Source organism: Balaenoptera ricei, chromosome 11, assembly GCF_028023285.1.
Source record: "Balaenoptera ricei isolate mBalRic1 chromosome 11, mBalRic1.hap2, whole genome shotgun sequence".
NCBI lineage: Eukaryota > Metazoa > Chordata > Mammalia > Artiodactyla > Balaenopteridae > Balaenoptera > Balaenoptera ricei.
The window spans coordinates 22,234,692-22,256,606 of record NC_082649.1 but is presented as its reverse complement, the minus strand read 5'-3'; the positions used below and the strand labels follow the sequence as shown (position 1 = coordinate 22,256,606).

The 21,915-nt window shown below is 39.0% G+C and overlaps 3 protein-coding genes across 3 annotated transcripts; 2 read left to right on the top strand and 1 right to left on the bottom strand.

Annotated features, from left to right (window-relative positions):
- Window positions 1-769: 769 nt before the first annotated feature.
- LOC132374482 (histone H2B type 1-N) lies at window positions 770-10,464 on the bottom strand. Its single transcript, XM_059938196.1, has 2 exons — window positions 9,983-10,464; window positions 770-3,693 (listed from the first exon to the last, which is right to left on the bottom strand). Exon 1 carries the CDS (start codon window positions 10,384-10,386, stop codon window positions 10,006-10,008), a length of 381 nt encoding a protein of 126 aa, XP_059794179.1. The 5' UTR covers window positions 10,387-10,464; the 3' UTR covers window positions 770-3,693; window positions 9,983-10,005.
- A 245-nt stretch (window positions 10,465-10,709) lies between these two features.
- LOC132374477 (histone H2A type 1-D-like) lies at window positions 10,710-11,102 on the top strand. The gene has a single exon (XM_059938189.1). The coding sequence runs from the start codon at window positions 10,710-10,712 to the stop codon at window positions 11,100-11,102; it is 393 nt and encodes a 130-aa protein (XP_059794172.1).
- A 4,443-nt stretch (window positions 11,103-15,545) lies between these two features.
- On the top strand, window positions 15,546-15,857 carry LOC132374324 (histone H4). The gene has a single exon (XM_059937905.1). The coding sequence runs from the start codon at window positions 15,546-15,548 to the stop codon at window positions 15,855-15,857; it is 312 nt and encodes a 103-aa protein (XP_059793888.1).
- Window positions 15,858-21,915: the final 6,058 nt, after the last annotated feature.

Below are 21,915 nucleotides of genomic sequence, written 5' to 3'. Positions count from 1 at the left end.
GCTTCTGACCATGAACAGAATACAAGTATAAAACAATATGTAAATATGTAAATATATGTATATATTATTCAATTTCAGTTATATGCTATTTGCTGCCTACTATTTTGAGTCTGAAACTTGTTCTTTGTTATGAAGTTGAAAGACTGGGGAAGGGGGCAAGGATTAACAAGTGTTTGCAAGGCCTTAAAGATCTGCTAGCACCAAATTAATGCTTTCCCAGTTACTTAATCAGAAAGATTTAAAGAGAGTAGAAAAGAGAATGATATTTTCACTCTCTGTTTCAACATTTTAAACACCAAAAGTCCACATACTACTTATGATAATTTTCCATGCCCCCAGTGATACTTAGTACAGATCTGAGAAAATACTGGTTAATTAATGTACTATTTAATTGAGCCACTATTATATGTCTAACTCAGGAAATATAAAGCTATATGACCCAGGGAAGCTCACTTTGTGGTGGAACATTTATTAAATTACACTTATTTTTATTTCTCATATTATTTAATAATTATTTTGTTGAAAGAAAAAAAAATCTATGTAATGTCTTTTTCATAGTAACTTTTATTTGTGCACCTCACCCGGGTCCCAAGAATACACTTGGAAGCAGGGTACATCATCTCATAAAATCCTTCTAAGAACTGGGGCCTTATTATTATCTCCATTTTACAGGTAATCAGAAGAATCACAGTGTTAGGCTGCACCCTGTAGGCCTGCAAGTCCTGTAATTGCCCAGCCTCGAGACCAAAGAAAATGCCTGGAGACAGCAACAGAGACATCAATGGTTTATTGAACAGGGGATCTTACATGTCTGAAGCAAAGTTCTAGAGTGACTCCCCACTCTGTACCAACAGCAGACAGGACATGGCAGCAGTCTTCATGGTGGGGGTTGCGTGGGGGGTGTATCAGTATACCAGTTATAGGGGGGACTGATGTCAGGTGGGCTCATCAGTTACCGGGGAAACCAGCAGAGGAGGACATCCCTCACTGTCCCTTTGGTTAACAACCATCAAGGGGGCAGATATTTCTCTTTAATAACCCAGCATGCTGGAGCCGTTCTGTTCTAAGAATCAGAAAAATTTCTGGTTGGAGCTGGGGCAAGCACTTAAGCAGATACTGATAAGCTCTATGATTAAGAGGAAAGGTCAGTCCTGTGACTAGGGTGAGGTGAAGCAGGGACTGTTCGATCAGGGGATGTACAGAGAGCAAGAGAACAGCCATCTTGTGTGGCCTGATCATACACACAGGCTCACTGAAGCAGCATCCAAGATAACCAGCTAACAAGTACTGGGCAGAACTTCAGTCACAAAAGGTTTTCCAGGGCCTATGTTCCTTCCACCTGTTTAGGCTGCTTTAGAGTAGGTTCTTTACTAATTCAGATTATAAGAATGACCTTCCTTTGGTGCTCTATTTGTTTTTGCTATTTTCAGCATTTTATTCCCATTCATGTATTTCTCTTGCTTATCTCCAGTACATCTGGAAGTTCTTCATTTCGTTTGCTCTAATATTTTGTCATTTGAGGGATTATTGAATGTCAGAGTTTACGTCATGGCTCTTCACTCAAGGATCTGCCCTCAAGCAGTAAACTGTACAGCACTTACATCTTGCTTTTGGCATATAGGGGAAAAAGTCACAGTAGTTATTGGCTGTCATTTATTAAGTGTGTACTATCTTTGGATACTGTGCATTATCTAATTTATTTTTCCAATCAAATGAGGTAAGTGCTAGTGGTATCTTTGGTCTACAGCTAAAGAGACAGAGGATTGGGATTGTAACATTATAGTAACATATTGGCTGCTTTGTTAGTTTGCTACAGCTGTCATAACAAGGTACCTCAGTCTGGGTGGATGAAAAAACAGAAATTTGTTTTCTCACTGTTCTGGAGTCTAGAAGTCTGAGATCAAGGTGCCAGCAGGGCTGTTTCCTTCTGAGGGCTGTGAGGGAAGGATGGGTTATAGGCCTCTCTCCTTAGCTTGTAGACAGCCATCTTTCCCCCTCTATCTTCACATGTGTTCCCTCTGTACTTGTCTGCATCCAAATTTCATCTTCTTAAAAGGACATTAGTCATATTGGAGTAGGACCTACCCACTTTTCAAGGACCTCATTTTAATTTAATTACCTCTTTAAAGACTCTATCCCTAAATATGGTTACATTCTGAGGGTTCAGCGAGGCTGGGGGAGGCAGATAAAATTCTCCCCATAATAGCTGCCTTCCTTTAAATAGAACAGCCCATAGAAATCAGGGGTGTATGACTCCCTTCCCCCGGACTAGGCCTAGTTTTGGTTCTTTGGAATGAGGAGGACAAAAGAAACTAAGAATAAGGATAGGTTAATGTTTAAACGTCTACTTTAAAAATAACTACATTGTATCTATTGCAAATAATTAAACAGCATTCAGGTCTCATCCACAGTGATACTTTAGCCTTTCACTTGGGCAAACCTGGATTGCTGACCCTCTGGGAGAATGAGTATAAAGTGTCTTCCCAGGGGGGCTGCTGCTTCAGGGAGAGGCCTCTTCTTGTCTATTTCATTACTGCTTTCAAGGCAGAAATAATGGTCAGATAAGAGATATAACAACAACTCCATGTCTCACATGGCGCAATTTCAGTGGGCAGGTTTCTCTCTGCTCCTTGGTGGCACAAATTTCCAACAATTGAAATACAGGGTGTCTGCAAGCATTGTGTGAGTATAAGTTGCAATTTTCAAACACTGTCTTCTGGAAAAGTTACAGACGGAGTTTAGTTTGTCTTAATTTCAGTACTATAATCAACAGGCAGACTTTGCTATACATGCTTGTTTCCCACAGGAAAGGCAAAAGTTGTTAATTGTGCAATGATGATAGGGTAGAGCAATGATGATAGGGTAGAGCTATAGGACCCTCCAAAGAGAATTTTACCTGTATTCTCCAAGAAAAAAAAAAAAAAATTGCCTTTTTTTTTTCCTGTTCTTGGGAACAAGAGGGAGAAACTTTTTTTTTTTTTTCAAATAAAGAATGGCATCTTTTTCACTATTAAAACAAATACGAATGGGTCATCTCCATTTGTTTTGAAAGAATTTAGTTTGATGATAACAAAAGACCACAAAATCTATCATTTGTACACTGATGGCTACTACCATGAGGTTTATAAACTGATTCTGTCACTGATCCTCTAGCTATTTAGACAAAATACTCCCCTTCTCTGTGCATCGGTTTGTTCATCTAGAAAATGGGTATGGAATGAGAGTGGCCTTAAAGTTCTATTGCAGACTATCATCTTCCTACATAGGATGGACTGAGGTCCAGGACACTGGAGCAGCAGGGCATGGTGCAGATGAATGGTATATATTCTTCTATATTTTTTAACTCCATCAAATTACAACTTAAAAATTATTGAAAGTCATGATTTGTGGTTTGTAGAGGTCTATGTTCCATGGTGTGGTCACTGTGAAAATTTAACACTAGGCTTGAAGGTAGCAACAACTACAGTCTGATGTAGCCTAAGGAGATAAGCATCCCACCTTAAGAAGTCAGGATGTTGTTCAGGGATTTCCCTCCACCAAGATTTTGGATCCAACAAAAATGTATCAGAGGATTATCAGGATGGCAGAAGCGGAGAATCCATAGTAGATGTCATTCTGAGTACTCTGATGAGGTTAATTATTCTGATGACTTCAGAAGGATCCCTTCTCAAGCACGAAGTGATGGATGTAGTTCTGGAAAACAAGGCATAAGTGAAAGTTCAAGGAAAAAAAGATGTGACTGAAGAGATGGTAGCTTTGATAAAAATGTCCTTGACAGTGAGGTGAAGGTGTTTGAATGTTAAGCTCGTTGGTGTGGACACTGCAAAAAAATGGAGCCAGAATGAAATGCGTAAACTTCAAGAGATTTGACTCAAATATAACCTATACTTTTTAAGGTATATCCTATTACCATTTACTGATAAGGTATTGCAGTTAATCTCTGGGTGTTTAAATTTTGGGCTTCACAGACACTTCATAAAAGTTATTGATTTCTTCAAATTTATAAACCTGATTTCTTGAACCAACAATACAGTGTTTAGTCTCTTCCTCTAGTCCTGTGACTAGTATTTATTTACATTCAATTTACCATCTCACTTCTTTGATCATGAACAACTAACCCACTATGGCAACTGATGTGCTAACTTGAGCATTGTTAACAAGAACTTGAGTTATCACTGGACCGGAGGGTACGCCTGCAGTGACCCATATCAATTTTACACAGCTGCATTTTAAAGATTTTAAGGATTGGAAGTCCTAGAGTAATTTATGGATTGACATTTTTAAAAAAATTTAATGAATACTATACCTTGATCCTATGTCCAGTAATAGTAGACTAGGCAATTCAGATAAATCCTGATGCTTAGAACAACTAGAAAACATCTGATTGAAGGGTCAGGCAGCTAACAAGAAAATGAATTACAGAGCCAAGAATCAGAAAAAGAAGAAAGCCCAGGGTACTAGGCAGCTAGAAAATAAGAAAGGAAGAAAATCTCCATATACTATTGTGGAATGATCTTCAGGATATATATTTTAAAGGAAAAAAAAACCAAACAAACCCAAGATAGAGAAAATTGTGTGTAAGATGTTACTGTTTATCTAGTAGAGGGGTACTGGGACTTCCCTGGTGTTCTAGTGGTAAAGAGTCCGCCTTCTAATGCAGAGGAAGCTGGTTCCATCCCTGGTCAAGGAACTAAAGATCCCACATGCCAAGAGGCAACTAAACTGGCGTGCCACAACTACTGAGCTCGCACGCTTCAACTAGAGAGCCCGCGTGCCGCAAACTACAGAGCCCACGCGCTCTGGAACCCGCGCCACAACTACAGAGCCCACGCGCCCTGGAGGCTGTGCGCCACAACTAGAGAGAGAAAACCCGCACGCCACAACTAGAGAGAAGCCTGCACGCCGCAATGAAAGATCCCGCGTGCCGCAACTAAAACCCGAGGCGGCCAAATAAATAAATATAAAATAAATATTAAAAAATATATATAATAGAGGGGAACTAAGAATACACAAATGTATGCTTATAATTAACAAACAAATAATGGGATGTTAAATCACAACATTAAAAATTGTTACCTGTAAGATGAGAGAGGCTACAGGCTAAAGGAGAAAGACCTCTTTGAACATACCTTGATTTGACCTTGGAACTATGTAAAAATATTTTATGTAAGGATAAGGTTAAATTTTAAAAAGCCAAATCCCTAAACATAACAGCAAAATGAAGCAAATGGATCTGTGTATTCAGATGGTAGCATAAGTACACAGGAAATTATTTCCAAATAATTTGAAAAACAGTAAATCAAACAGTCCTAGTGTGACATAATTATTAAGGCAGCAGTTCTCAAAGTTTTTGACCCATGCACGTTTTAAAAGTATTGAGGATCCAAAGAATTTGTGTTTCTGTATGTTACTACTATTGATATTTACCTTATTAGAAGTTAAAACTGAAAGAATATTTGTTTTATTAATTCATTTAAAAATTACAATAAACCCTTTTCAACATACATATTTTATGAAGAGAGCTATATTTTTCAAAATTAAAAAATTAGTAAGAAGATTAGTACTGTTCTATATTTTGCAAATATCTTTTAAATAAGTTTCAGGATAATTGTGAAAATAATTTTAGATTCACAGACCCATTAAAAGGATCTCAGGGACCCGCAGGGGTCCCCAGTCCACAGTTTGAGAATCACTGCCTTTAGGACAAAGAGAAGGCTAACATTTTATTTATTTATTTAGTAACCACATTGTTGGTGGTAGTGTTGGGGATGGCTGTGGCAGAAGCTGGTACACAGGATAATTTGAGAATGCCTTGGGAATTAGTGTTTGGACTGATTTCCAACAATGGCAATCATTAAAATGCAATTTGCTCTCCTGAAATTTTATTGAACAAAGCATCAGCGAGTTTCTCAGGGAGCTATTTTTTGAGACTTGATCCTATAGCATTGCAGGAGGTGGAGTTTCCCCTAATATAAGTACAACAGAACCTTAAGACTGCAAAGCCAGGCACTTTCTGGAGAAGAAGATGCTCATCTCAGTGACATGGGGCACAAAGACTTGGGAAAAGATGAATAGTGAGACACACCAGGTAAACTTCTTATTCAGCTCATCGTAGTATTTGTTCCAATTGCTTATTATCATGGATTCATGGCTTTTGATATGCTGAATCTATTCCAGTAAACAACAACAACTGTTCTGTTTGTTTAGTTTTAATTCTCAAGTTAGCACTACTTACACCGTGGGGATTCTTTCAGGCTTTCTTGCCACTCTCATCTTAACTCTCTTTATTGTTACTCCAAACATGGGAGATCATCCTTGCTTTCAGTCAGCATGATGTTCTAGACCCATCAGGATTTCCCTTGTCTCAAAACTTGTAATCAGTTCCTCTTCAAGGAATTTAGTTTCTTGAATAGAGGTGGAAATCTCCACACCAGGGTTTATGTTAGACTGTTTTGCGTGATGCACCTGGCTGCATCAGATGACTGTGAGAACACTATGATGACAGACTAAAAACCCTGTTTTTAAAGGCTAAGTGCCTGTTATTCTTTTCACAGAAAGTCCTTTATCTTGTCCCCGAATAAATTTTTTTTTCAATCAAACTCACTTTTCTTCTTGAGCTGATAGCTTCACTCTTCTCTGCCATATAAAACATCACCTCACCAAGGTTAATTTACTAGATTTTGTATCTAAACAACGTGTTTAAAAAACAGTATTATTAAAAATTTTATAAAGCATACAATGGACTTTTATCCAGGTATATATTTCTAAGATACACATAATACATTAGTAATTTTAATATTTCACTTTGAGCTTTTGGGAGAATTAATATAGTCCACAGCTCATAAACATGAGGATGCTCTTACTATGTTTTCTTTCTGCAATGCATTGTTGCAAATGATTCTCCCAGTCATTATCATCTGTACACCAGTTATTTTAAAAGAAAATGAAATTTTAATTTTCCCAACACTTTCCACTTTCTGATTATTCTATTAATTCCATTAAATATAATAAAAATATAATAGAAATTAAAACTTAATATATACGTGTACATGTATAAAGTGTATCCTGGCTAATGGAATGGTATAGCTAAAAATCTCAAAGGTTTGGCTCTATACTCTCCATCTCACTGCTGTTCTGTACCAAGGGCCTAAAATAATCAGACACTAGACAGTCAATGCTTTTATATCTTTTGTCACCCTCTTGGAGTAAGAGTGTTGGAAAAATTGAAATATAACATATTTTAGTAATGTGTGTATAAATAAAACATTTTATGTGTATATTATATGTATATGCATAAATATATGTACATATACATATATGCACACACTCATATTATGGTATAATTATTTTAATTGCAGGCAGCACTGAATTTCAATTTCTTAAGATTTTTAGTCAAATACAGCTATTTGGCCAAATACAAATACATTAAAACATACAGAGTATCTTAATATTTCACTAGTTTATTTTCAAGATATCAGTTTAAAATAAATGTTGGGGAAGAAAGAGTAAATTAAAACGAAGCTACAATCAAATTAATATCAAGAATTATTTTTTAGGGGCTTCCCTGGTGGCGCAGTGATTATCCGCCTGCCAATGCAGGGCACACGGGGTCGAGCTCTGGTCCGGGAAGATCCCACACGCCGCGGAGCAACTAACCCCATGCACCACAACTACTGAGCCTGCGCTCTAGAGCCTGCGAGCCACAACTACTGAGCCCGAGTACCACAACTACTGAAGCCCGCGCGCCTAGAGCCCATGCTCCTCAGCAGGAGGGGCCACCGCAGTAATAGGCCTGTGCACCGCAGCGAGGAGTGGCGCCCTCAGGCCGCAACTAGAGAAAGACCACGCGAAGCAACAAAGACCCAACACAGCCAAAAATAAATAAATACAATGAGCATCTGAGGTAGTATTTGTTGGCCTTATTCCACACATGAGGAAAATAAGGCAAAAAAATAAAATAAAATTAACTTAGCAATGTTATGCACAAAAAATATTTCTTTAAAAAATTATTTTTTAGAAGTCCAGTGTTACATTTATACAATGTCACGTCCCAAATTTGAGTGGGATATTTTTAAACAGTTCATATTCTCAAAACACTGTTCCACAAGAACCAACTGGTAGAAGACACTGATATATTTGAGCTATATTTTAGGTGCAACTCCAGAGTCACATCACATATACATATTCCTAGTATTAAATGAGGTGTAACTTTATAGTTTTCTTTTTGTTTTTCTTGGACATGTGCAAGTACTTTAGAAAGTTATCATCATTGAACATTTATCATTTTATGCATGAATGGGCCATGCCTACACTCTCAATTTTATATCCTGTATTATTTTCACAATTAAAGCAGACATGATATAAAAAGTCATTTTTTAAAGAAGTAAAACACATTTTAAAAAACCCTTAATTTATTAATGGATATTTTTCTTCATTCTAAGCACATGAGGAAATCCTCTGGGAAATATTTTGTCTGTATGTTTTATTATAACCTACATTCAAATTATTCTTTTTAATATGCTTAATATAAAAAGTCAGAAATTTGAAATTATAAATCACCTAGAAAAAATAATATAATATACTTTGCACAGATGTAGGTCATACTTATTATTAATTCTGAATGTAAGCCCTTAAGCAAAGATTCAAAGTAGTTTCCCCATCGCAAGACTTTAGTCCTTAAGACTTTTCATGGCTAGTCACTCATTTGTCTTGGCATATTGCAAATTAAACATATTAGGTCACCTATGTATTTTCATATGCAATATGAACAAATGGTAATTTTTGCATCAAGTGGTCACTTTGTAGAATAACATACTTCTTTGGGAAGCATTTCCATGCTGATTCCCTGTAAAGACTAAAATAGTTTTAAATATGCCATTCATTCCTAAGGGCCTAAAATGAAGAGATGGGTTTTGGTTTCCCGAATTGAGGATAGGGGAACAGCCCTTCTCTATTTTTAAAAAATTTATTCCGATTAATAGAGAAACAGTAAATGCAAGTGACATGCAGAAAGAAAGCAAGCATGGAGCGGATCCTCACAGTAAAGGCAGGAGTAGGACCTAATCCCTCCCATACAGAGGAATTTCACTCAGAGAAATTAGGGAGTGGACAAAATGGCAGAGTTCTTCCCACAAAGCCGCGTGGCCCAGAAATCTCCCAATTAGGATAGACTCAAGAGGGACACCGTTGGTAAACTTCAAACTGCGCGCGCAGCGTCTGGATTGGCTATCGATAAACGTGGCACCTGGTTGATGTGTGCGATAATTTGAATTGGATTCTCACTTCCATTTGCTTTTCTTCTGCCTTTCTAACTTAATATTTGGCAAACCCAAACCCAGGGAAAGGGGAGGAGAGACAGCACCCCTCCCCAAAGAAAACATAAGTGAATAAAACGATTTGTACCTTCCTTATTGTGTGCCAAGCAATTCATTAGTCAGGTACGTACACGTTAAAATTAAGGATGGAGCGCTCAAGCCATTGTTAGCAAAATCTTTTGCCGGGTTCAAACTTAAAGGCGAGAGGATTTTCCTTTGGGACAAAGTGCATTTTGTTTTCTTCACTACGTTTGTCTGATAATGAACCTCACCCTTCTCGACATAAAAACATATAAAAATGTCTCGAGTATTGCTGCAGCACCACCTACATTGTAGTGGAAGTAATTTCTAACAAGATGAAAATGAGGAAACGCGAACAGAAGGAAGACCAAATGAAGACAGAAAAGATGACCATCTGCAAACCAAAGAAAGAAGCCTCAAGAATAAACCAACCCTGCTGACAGCAAATCTTGGCCCTCTAGCTTCCAGAACTGCGAGAAAATAAATCTGTTGTTTAAAGACAAAAAAAAAAAAAGAAAAAGAAATCGCGGAACTTGTTATACTTTGCACCAAATAAGAAACACCTGCTGTATAAAGTGAGTGCCACTTCTCTTCAGAAGATTGAGTGGCTCTGAAAAGAGCCTTTGGGGTGTGGGGCCTAGCCTTACCGCTCGCTCCGCTGCGGCCTGGCTCACTTGGAGCTGGTGTACTTGGTGACGGCCTTGGTGCCCTCGGACACGGCGTGCTTGGCCAGCTCCCCGGGCAGCAGCAGGCGCACGGCCGTCTGGATCTCCCTGGAGGTGATGGTCGAGCGCTTGTTGTAATGCGCCAGGCGCGACGCCTCGCCCGCGATGCGCTCGAAGATGTCGTTAACGAACGAGTTCATGATACCCATGGCCTTGGACGAGATGCCGGTGTCCGGGTGGACCTGCTTCAGCACCTTGTACACGTACACGGAGTAGCTCTCCTTGCGGCTGCGCTTGCGCTTCTTGCCGTCCTTCTTCTGAGCCTTGGTTACCGCCTTCTTGGAGCCCTTCTTCGGGGCCGGAGCAGACTTGGAGGGTTCAGGCATGGTGCGGAATTAACTGCCAAACAGTTCAAAAATAACAGGAAGAATGAGAACAAAGCTGAGTCCTCTTCCTTCACAGCTTCTTAAACAAAGGAGGCAGTGAGTAAAGTCGAGCGTCTGATTGGTGGTGAATCCTGGAAACGTCACGTAACAGTTTTGTCCAATCAAAATAAGTGTATTTCAAAATCCGATTTCATTGGGTTAAGTAAAACTAGTTTTTGCCAATAGTACACCTTCATTTTCGCGCCCAGTGAAAACTATAAGTAGGGTAGCTCTCGCTGTATCTATTCAGACCTAACTCGTACTGGTGGGTTTTTACTTTCAGTATGTCTGGACGTGGCAAGCAAGGGGCCAAAGCTCGCGCCAAGGCCAAGACTCGCTCCTCGCGGGCCGGGCTCCAGTTCCCCGTGGGCCGAGTGCACCGCCTCCTTCGCAAGGGCAACTATTCCGAGCGAGTCGGGGCCGGCGCGCCGGTGTACCTGGCGGCGGTGCTGGAGTACCTGACGGCCGAGATTCTGGAGCTGGCGGGCAACGCGGCCCGCGACAACAAGAAGACGCGTATCATTCCGCGTCACCTGCAGCTGGCCATCCGCAACGACGAGGAGCTCAACAAGCTGCTGGGTAAAGTCACTATTGCTCAGGGCGGCGTTCTGCCGAACATCCAGGCGGTGCTGCTGCCCAAAAAGACCGAGAGCCACCACAAGACCAAGGGCAAGTAGAAGTCCGTCGTTCTTTGCAACTCAAATCTTTCCAAACCAAAAGGCTCTTTTCAGAGCCACCCACCTTATCAACAAAAGGAGCTGTGCTTTCAAAGTCACATTGTTTTGGAAAGCAAGAGTCTGTTGAATATTAATCTTATAACAAAGTTTGGCTAAGTCATTTACATCTAGGTCATTTCCCCCAGAGTACCTTAATTGCCTTCCAAAAAGTAAAACATTTGCTTACATAATTTAGGTTAAACTTATGAGCAAAATTAACATCCTTGTGATTCCTCTACAGGGGCAAATGTCCATCAGACAAAAAACAGCACCATACGACTTTGGCCTACCTTCCCTTCTAATTCAATTCAGTCTTACTGCGCACCACACACCCTCCGAAATGGGAATAGAGTAGTAATCCAGATAGGTAAATTACTTGTTTAAAAGTAACTTCAGGCAGAGAATACATTTCATAATGGACTGTTTACATCAATGACGGTGAAGTAAAGGCGGTATGGAACTGCATTAGGAAGAGGGTGTGCCTTAACAAATAGGAAAGGTCGATTGTAAATCACTTACCAGGTTCTTATAGTCCTAGTGCTGTCAATGATTTTTGCTTCCCCTTTCCCCCACCATCATCGCTCTCACCTTCTCTCAGATCACCAAGTCACCCTAGCTAGAGAGGGCCTTCAATTCCTCTCCACATCAGCTCATGTGTAGTTTTCCTTATGAATACATTTTAATGAAAATGAATTTCTATGGCATTCCTAGTCCATTGGAATAGGTTTTCTGAGTCTCCTGAAATATTTGTTTTATACACACACACACATACACACACACACACACACACACACACACACACACACACACACCAGGCCCCCTGCAGTAGAAGCGCCGAGTTCTAACCACTGAACCGCCAGGGAATTCCCAGTATATCCTATATTTCAATCTGAACTGCAATCACATGTAAATAATATTCCTTGGAATAAAAGTGACCTCAGCAATCACAAACAGGACGTAAATGTTACCTTTTTTCCCTTCTCTTTTTGGCTTCATTATTTGATGTTGGAAGACCCGAATCCTGATTTCAGTGAATCTAATTATTCAATTTTTCCCTCTTAAAAACTCATCTGCGGGACTTCCCAGGTGGTCCAGTGGTAAAGAATCCGCCTTCCAATTGAGGGGACGCGGGTTTGATCCCTGGTTGGGGAACTAAGATCCTACATGCCACATGCTGCTGGACAACTAAGCCCGCGCGCCGCAACTAGAGAGAGAAAACCGGCACGCCACAACTAGAGAGAAACCCGCGCGCCGCAACGAAAGATCCCGAGCACCGCAACTAAGACCCAACGCAGCCAAAAAATAAAAATAGATAAATAAATTAAATAAATTAAAAAAAGAAAGTCATCTGCATTACTTGAGTTTGTATATTTTAAACAAATATATCTCAGAAGTAGAACTGTCAAGTAGAGTAAATGATACAGCTCCAAGGAAGGCCTATGAGTTCTTTCAATTTTTAATAATAAAATATGCTGTTGTTATTATTATTGATATTGATCATGCAATTACTAACACTTGCTTCATTGCATCATTCTATTCCCCATGGCAAGAACCACCACATTGTTAAAATAATGCCTTTACAATTATTGATGTGGTTTTGATTGATAAAATCAATGAACTTATAATCAAATAGTTGATAAATGAATATAAATTTTTGTTTTAAATAAAATAAAATATTCAAGTGTGATATGTCATTGCTTATAATTCCACATGTTAACTGAGTTTTTTAAATTAATGGACTATTAACCCAATTTCATTGGGTAAAGCACGTACTGTTCTTTACTATCTACATAATCAGAAAAAAAGTAAAACTTGTATTTAAAAATGGAGATAACAAACTTTCCAAAAATCTTGCCAAAATAATTTAGATATTTCTAATTTCAATTAGATGTTGAAGAACTTTTTAGGACTCCATAGTTTATACTGTAAAGTTGTTTTCATAAGAGGTACAGTTCAAGTTTAGTAGCACAAGATTTATGAAAGTATTATTTAAACTTTATTCCTGGAGTTGGTCTTCCCATTAATTTTCCTTTCTGCAGACTCTGGACTACCATGAAAGAACCTAACAGTATCTTCCCATATTAGATTTGTTGTGTATTGTCGGGGAGCAAGGATTTTCCTCTACCCTTCTAAGGTTCTTTTAGCTGGCCTAATCATCAAATTGACATGAGATAGATTAACAGGAGAAAATCAAATTTAATTTCATACATACAGAAACCCCACATACCTGAGAAATTCAAAAACAGAAAGGTAAAATGAGGTATATATGCCATCCTGAGCTAAGGAATGGCTTAGTGGCTTCCAAGCACAAGAGGATAATTCACATGGACAATAAGAGGGAAATCAAATATTGGGTAATTAGTTTGCCCTGCCATGCAGCTGGCTCACTCAGATAAAATTTTTCTCAGGTAATAATTCTCATAGTGGGAAAGACCCCCAATTCAAATCCTTCTAAGTAGTTAAGGGAGGGGCAGAAGTTTATCTTGAGATTGCAGGATCTCAATTGCCTTTACCTCAAAATAATCAATGTGCAAATGTGGCACATTTTGGGGAGCTCATTCTGAACACTTTTGGTATCTTATCCATTAGTGTACAAATTCCCTTGGAGTGGAGACTGGGTTTTATTCATATTTGCATATCCCCAGACCCTAGTTCAATGACAAGCCCATAAAATATAGTCAAAAAATTCTGTTAATTTTATAATAATAAAAATCCTTATAAAGTAAATAAGTGATATAAATAAAGGCAAAAAAGAAGTTGAAAGTTAAACAAGGATGAGATCACATGGAGGAAAATGTAGGGATTTTCAAATGAATAACTTCAAAGTAGCTAAACTGGAGGAAGGAGCCTAAAGATCAGAGGGATCCAACGAGCAAAGATAAGTTGTAAAGAGTTACACTGCCTTTTCACTTCATGATATTAATTTATCTGGAAAAAAATTGATCTGCATGACCTTATTAATTTGGTGTACCTCCTACTTCCTTCTCCAGTCTAGCAACAGTCTCAGATTTAAATAAATGCAACTGATGTTAATGAATATTAATTACCCGGTGGAATAATGAAGATACTGAGTGATTTTGGGGACCAGTAACTTGGAAGAGGGCAGGGACTCTGGACAAGGGGCAGACACTGAGTACAGAGAATTAGGGAGCCTTCAACAATACAAATCTCTGAGGCTCCCAAACAATGCCTTTCCCCTAAGGTTGTTTTTTGTGGTTTTTATAAATTTCTCGTCTTCCAGACCTTTATCTATGCTTACTATTTCAATTGTTTATATGAAAACATTAGTTTCACTGGTTCTGTGGCTGAGACCCTCCTGTAATAAAAAAAAAAACAAACAGACTAACAAGAGAAAAACAAAGTTTAATACTGTGTACGTCTCATGTATACATGGAATAAACAGAGGGGAACTGAGTAAAACTCCCAGAAGTGGCCCGAACCGCCACTTCAAATATCATCTTCAGCTAAAGACAAAAGACGTGGGTGGGGGGGGGGGGTGGCTGTTGTAGGAGGTGACCTGGAAGAGCACAGTAAACAAGGGGAGGCCGATTAAATCCTGCACCTTCTCCATTGGTAAGTTTCTTGTGAGTTATCTTTCTCTTCCTGGCGCATTGAGTGAGACACCCTTACAAATGGAGATTTCTCATATAAATGTAAATTTCCCTTAAAAACGGGTGAATTCTATTCTGTTTTTAGAGCTTCTCCTGTGTCTGCTTTTTCTCAGAAACAGTCCGCTCAAAATAATCCTTATGCTAAAGGATATTTGGGAGTGGCGTATTCTGCTACCCTTCATTAGAAATGTCAGTATAGTATATACCCAAGTATAGTGAAGAAGTAAATTTTTCTTAAATGGAAAAAAAATGATTTATTAAAAAAAAAACTGGCTGCTAGGGAGTTGGTTAAAACTGTATTAAAGAGCATTCATAAGAATAACAAGCAAACATAAAAAATGTATTTTCTCTTTAAATAAGGGAAATTGGTTAAAATGTATTCAGAAGTTCCAAAATGCCATTTGCGGCATTGCATACATTTTCTTTGAAAGAATATGTGCTTTTATCTGTTCACCAAAATATTGATACGAAATTAGCTACCAGCAATGATCTATGTGTGGTGAGATAACGAGTTTTGCCCTTTTCCACAACATTTATGTTTTGCGTTCGCATTCAAAAGCAATTGTTAAAGCCTTAAACACGGTAACAAAATAGTTACCACCTTGTGAAACACAGTACAAAGGAACAAAAAAGGCTTTTTTTTCTTTTTGGTCAAATTCCCCTCCCCCCCTCCCGGGGCGGGACTTCCCGCTACCTTTCTCCAGGTTCTCAGTTCGGTCCGCCAACGGACGTATAAAGGCCTACATCTGGGAGGCCTGGAAGTTAACCTTTGTTAAGCCTCGAGGTTTTCGGCATGTCTGGTCGCGGCAAAGGCGGTAAGGGCCTTGGAAAAGGGGGCGCCAAGCGTCATCGCAAAGTTCTGCGTGATAATATCCAGGGCATCACAAAGCCTGCTATTCGACGCTTGGCTCGGCGTGGCGGTGTGAAGCGTATTTCTGGTCTTATCTACGAGGAGACCCGCGGGGTGCTGAAGGTGTTTCTGGAAAACGTAATCCGGGACGCCGTCACCTACACAGAGCACGCCAAGCGCAAGACTGTTACTGCCATGGATGTCGTCTACGCGCTCAAGCGCCAGGGACGTACTCTCTACGGCTTCGGCGGCTGAGTGTTCGCGCTCTTTGTTCAACAAAAGGCCCTTTTCAGGGCCCCCATCTTTTCATCTGAGGAGCCGTGATGCTGGTTTGTTTTGAGCTTTTTCACGCTTCACATTCTCTACATCCTTGGCTCTTCGTTTTGCTCTTTATCCTTAACTATTTAGGAGCACAGCTTACACCCTTTACTGTGAAAGTTCCTTTGCTTGAGCACAGAAAGCTTAGATGGTCATAAGCTGGAAGCAAACGGATCACCCAAATACATGTGACTTGAAAGTTTTACCAGAGTGATATTTCTCTTTGTAGATGGAGTGCAAGCGAATGTTTAGAAAGGGATGGAAAAGAAGTGCACCTGGCTCCTCACTAATTCGTGGCATATTTAGTATACATAAGGCCTTACGATTCGATCACTATAACCTATTCTAGCTCCATGTGTCCTCTGCTCAAGAAACAAACCCGTGGCTGTTAAATAGGCTTTAACACTCCAGTATGGAAGGCTGATAAAGGACAGGCTCACTGTAATATCTCACAGAATAGTTAGTGAGGGTGGGATGTGATTAAAAGGCGTGAACTAAATTAAAAAAAACAAGGTCGCGTTACAGAAGTGTTCTCTACGATGAAAAAATACAGGGCAGCCCTCTAAGCTAGGAGACCTAATTAAAAAAAGATCCTTGGTAGAGTTTTTCCTAACAGATTAGGAAATCCAGACCTAACCTCAAAGGATGCCTTAGTATCTTCCCACAGGTCTTAGAAGCTATAGGAAAAAACCCAAAGCCAAAGGTGAAAGCTTGACTAATGCAGAGACACAAACTAAAGGACAACTGCCCACATGTACAAAAAATGAGAAAACAATGACCAGATTTACATATTTTATAGCTGAAGTTAAAAATTTCCTTGCCTCACCAGTAGTTAATCTTCATAATGTCAAGTGCTAAACACTCATCTAGCCAGTCTCCCAACTCAGGAATGTTTCCTCTTTGAAATACAATCAAGGAAGATAACACAATCTCTGTTCCAAAAAGAGACAGGCCTAACTTCCCTTATCACAAGATTCCAAATTGCTAAGCCTACATAATGTTTGAAAGGGTTGTACCCATTTAGCTGTATAAAAGAGATTTCTCTCCTTGCTTTGCAATCCCTTTAGCAAATTGCCTGTGACATGCTTCACATTCTGGTTTAATGCTTATGCAATAGTAAAACTTTTCTGTTCCTACTCCCTTTTTGGAGAGCTTTTCTGAATTGGGAGATTTTGCTTTTAATTATATTTCCCCAGCATTTTCTGAGGGTCTATTACTATTTGTGGCTTTCCATTGATTTCTCGAATAATTTTGACAAAAGTCTCCCAGTTCTTTAAAAAAGAAAAAAGAAAAAAAAAAAACATCAAAAAAAATCCCTAAGTATTCTGTGCATAGTTTAAATGCTATCTTATACCCAATATTTTAGTATTTGGCTGTAGAAATCTCTTATTACATTCATAGCCTGATTTCTTTTTGATATTACTTTTTCTAAATCCAGACCCCCAAATTTTGAATAATGAAGCCATTAAGGTATTATCTATTTATATCTAAATTATTTTTGTTGTTGTGACCACTAGGCCAAACGTAAGGTTTGTTCTCTCATTTATATTTGTAATGAAGCGTATACAGTTGTGAGAATTGTTCTCTATATATTGTGCAATATTTGAAAAAAGAGAGCAAATCAAAAGAGGAAACTATACATCCCTAAGTTAACCAGATAAAATGTTATTGATATAAATGTTTAACAGTTATACTTTTTAAGTTGGGTAGACCATAATTATATGCATATAAAAGACACAAAAACCTGCCAACAGATTTTGTTCCTAGGTATAAATACCTTCTCATTTGGTGACAATAATAGCAAATACTTTATGGCCTATATCAAAGCGCACTGGGAGGTATGTCAATGTCCTCACTATTCATAATACATACCTAAATTGGCGATTCTATCCTACTCCATACTGATAATGTTGATTAATATAATACATTGACCAGACGTTTTCTCTCTTATCATCAACAGATAGTTGCTGGTTTTCTATGCAGTTATCTCTAAAGGGCCCCTGCTACAAAACAGATCTGAAATTGAGTTTTCCAGAAGAAACATCAAAAGAACTTTAATAAATAACTGTACCTGATACTGTCAAGCTCTACCACAGGTCTGATTTAAGATTTTGCAAGCCATATTAGAAGCAGGCTGCTTAACCCAAGATCAACAAAGCAATGATTAATTACTTTTTTTTTTTTTTGGCCACGTGGCGTGAGGGGATTTTAGTCCCCCCCCCCCCCAGGGATCGAACCTGTGTCTCCTTCAGTGGAAGCGCGGAACCCTAACCACTGGACCGCCAGGGAATTCCCAAGAATTAATCACTTTGGACTGAATGAACTGATTTGATTGTGGCTAAAGGTCCTTTACTAAAACCTTTTTATATACTTTCAGTTGCTATATTTTTCAAACTGACTCATCAAATTTTAGAAAAATATTCCATTAAAAGAACTTTTGATAAAAAGTAATACTTAACATGACTTTTGAAAATATAAAATATAGATTGATTGGCCCTGTCTACAAAACAATACAGAAGAGTGATGGGATTTTATACAAAATCCTTTTTCATAGGAATGTGGTTATTAATATAGGTTTAGAACCACTCCTCCTTAAACAAGTAAGCCTTCATCCCTTTTTCACAACTATGTCATATTAATAAAAAACAGACCAAGTTAAACAAAAGATAAAAATTTAAATACTCTATTATAAAATACCTATCTAAAGGTCTGAGCATATCTAATCCAATTCTTGATCTTGGCTTCCTAAATATTATGAAATATGTATTTCTTATACTATTTGCAAAGATTTAATTCTGCTACAGAGAAACAAATGTGATGGATGAAACTCATAAGATGCATTAAGTACTGTATAGATAAGTAGTTAGAAAGTAGAGCACATGTGTGTTAAGTATAAGGAGAAAGGACCAGGAGATCTGCACGATCCTGAGGCACTACTTATACCTGATACACCTGGACACTAAATATGCCTGGGTTACATGAGTCACTAAATATTCCTGATACACTAAATATATTTGGGATATGGGGTATCCATTCTGGCCCCCATGCGTCCTTTGCCCAAGATAACACAAATAAAACCCATGGCTATTTGGCAGGCAAATTGGTGAGCAACAGGTGTGGCCAGGGGTAATAATCTCTCTTTGATAGGCCAGGGTCTATCTGTGGACATTCTTGCCCAAACCTGGACTCTGGGCTTCATAACCAAACCATCAGTAAGAAAGGTTGATGCAGCAGAAAGATATCTGAGCATTGTGTAACCCATGATTCAGCTACTGTGGCCTATCTCCTTGAACCCTTACTTTAAGTCTTAACTTACCCTACATCTTTCCCCTTGTCTCAGGTTATGTGTTTAAATTGATTTAAAAAATCATGCATCCCCAACATTTTGATTTAATTTGAGTCTTTTTATGCCATGGGAGAGCTTGCCTGGTAGTGTGTTTGGAGGCTACCAGGGCATCAAAGTACCTTCCCACAGGACAGTGGGGAGTCAAATGTGGAAGTAGGAAAAATATTAAGGAAACTGAAGCCAGTAACCTAGGGGAGAGAAAACGGTCCTCAAGCCAGGGTGGTAGCATAGTGGTACAGAGAATTGATGTTTCCATATATATTTTGAAGGCAAAATCAAGAGGATTTCTAGAATAATTGAATGGACAAGAATGAAGTAATTATCAACTAAATGGGGGAATGTTTTAATGAAAGATTAGGATGGGGGAGTACTAAGGATTCTATTTTGGACATGTTAACTTTAAGATGTCAAACATCCATGTGAAGAAAAAATATAGGGAACTGTAGGGAATTCTCTGGCTGTCCAGTGGTTCAGACTCGGTGCTTTCACTGCTGAGGCCTGGGTTCAATCCCTAGTGGGGGAACTAAGGTACTGCAAGCCACTCGCCCCCCACCCCACCCCCACAAAAAAAAAAAAAAAAAGAAAAGAAAAAGAAATTGGGTGTATGTCTGTCTGGAGTTTAGGAGAGAAGCCTGGGTTGGCAATATAAAATTGGAAGTCATTAATGTACAGCTGGTATTGAAAGTCTGAACTTGGTGAGATCTTCAAGCGAGTGAGTACAGAAAAAGAAGTAGTAAAAACTTAGCCCTGTATACCCCAACCTTAAGGGTCTGGGGAGAAGAGATGAGCTAGCAATAGATACAGAGCCTCTGGTAAGAGAGAACCAAGTGAAGAAAGTATATCAAAGAGAAATTGTAGGGTCAATTATGTCAGTGTTTCCAATAGGTCAAATAAAATGAAGACTAATAATTGGCCATTGGATGTAGAAAAATGATTGTGTATTAGTTTATCTTCTGTCTTTCCCTAGTAAAAAGAGACTGTTTTTTTCCTTGCTGTATCACCAGTGCCAAGTACAATGCCTGAAGCACAGCAGTCATTCAGTAATATTAATGAATAAATGAATTAATTAACTAACATTCCTGATGCTATTGACTGAGAGCTTTCCTGTATACTAACTAGGTTAGAGTCCTGAACAAGCAATGAAACTGTGTTAAGTAATACATGCTGATTCTCAGGGTATTTAGTCACAATAATTTTTTCTATTTGTTAAGGTTTTAGTGTAGACTATGTTGTGTTTTTTTGTTTTTTGTTTTTTTTGGTTTTTTTGTCTGCATTGGGTCTTTGTCGCTGCACGTGGGGTTTCTTCAGTTGTGGCGAGTGGGGGAGCAGGGGCTACTCTCTGTTGCAGTATGTGGGCCTCCCACTGCGGCACCTCCTGTTGCGGAGCATGGGTTCCAGGTGCGTGGGCCTCAGTAGTTGCAGCATGTGGGTTCAGTAGTTGCAGCACGTGGGCCCTAGAGCGTGCGGGCTTCAGTAGTTGTGGTGCACGGGCTCAGCGGTTGTGGCTCTCAGGCTCCAGAGTGCAGGGTCAGCAGCTGTGGCACACGGGCTTAGCCGCTCTGCAGTATGTGGGATCCTCCCCGACCAGGGATGGAACGCATGTCCCCTTCATTGGCAGGCAGATCCCCAACTACTGCACCACCAGGGAACTCCTATGGTTTCTTTTTTAAGGGTAGTTTTCCCAGTACAGCTGGAAAGGAAAGCCAAGATGTTGTCCGTGGTTTCTGATGTCTTGATTCTATAACCGCTGAACCTAGCAGATGTTTATAGCAAGAACTTTTTATGCAACAAACTTTAATCCATTAACAACAGATAAAATAAACCCATGAATTTTGAACTAAATCCTCTCTTGGGAGAAAGGTAAAAACTTGAACTCCTGGACAGGCCCTCTCATTGCAACAAAGGATGATTGATCCTTTGTCCCTTAATTTGGGTCTGAGCTTTGGGTCTGAGAGTTCCACAGCCTTTGAGAGCATTCTCTTAAAGTTGAAATTGATGAAAAGATGGTATTAAAACACCGAGATTTCCCCTTAGATTTGAAAAGGCCTGTGGGACCAGTAGAAATGGGAGGTGCTAATGAGTTGTATTTGAGGTGACCCAATCCTACAGATTCTGATTAACTGGTCTATTGAAAGACCAGTTATTATTTAGACAAACAACTTTTTCATAGTAATTCTTATGTGCCTTCACATAAGAGACAGATCTTTTGTCCACATGATGTCTGAGTTTCTCTTTGGCAGTTAAATCCTATGGCTATTCAGAAAAATGAGATGAGGTTGATAGAAAGTGAGAAAGAGAAAGACAAAAATCGCAGCAAACCTATCCAGTTATGCTGTAATCATCCTCAGAAGGCTAAGGAAGGCTCCTCCTGCCTTTTATTTACCACCCAGAATGTGAGTACAAACGAACAGGTGTGACACAGTAGGAATAATCAAGATAATATCTCCAAGTGCAAAAACTGTTTCAAAAAACATATTGACTTTAGGGTATTTCCCATGGCCCCATAACAGACTAGAGAATCTCAGCTGGAATGTGGTTGTGATGCAATTAGGGATGAGGCATAAATGAGTAATAACTGCTTCACATTGCACTTACTATTTGTCAGGCACTGGTACTTAAGCACTTTTCATTTATCAACTCATTAATCCT

Excerpts from the sequence above, each read along its gene's own strand:
- LOC132374324 (XM_059937905.1), top strand. The coding sequence starts at position 15,546 with ATGTCTGGTCGCGGCAAAGGCGGTAAGGGCCTTGGAAAAGGGGGCGCC.
- LOC132374477 (XM_059938189.1), top strand. The coding sequence starts at position 10,710 with ATGTCTGGACGTGGCAAGCAAGGGGCCAAAGCTCGCGCCAAGGCCAAG.
- LOC132374482 (XM_059938196.1), bottom strand. The coding sequence starts at position 10,386 with ATGCCTGAACCCTCCAAGTCTGCTCCGGCCCCGAAGAAGGGCTCCAAG.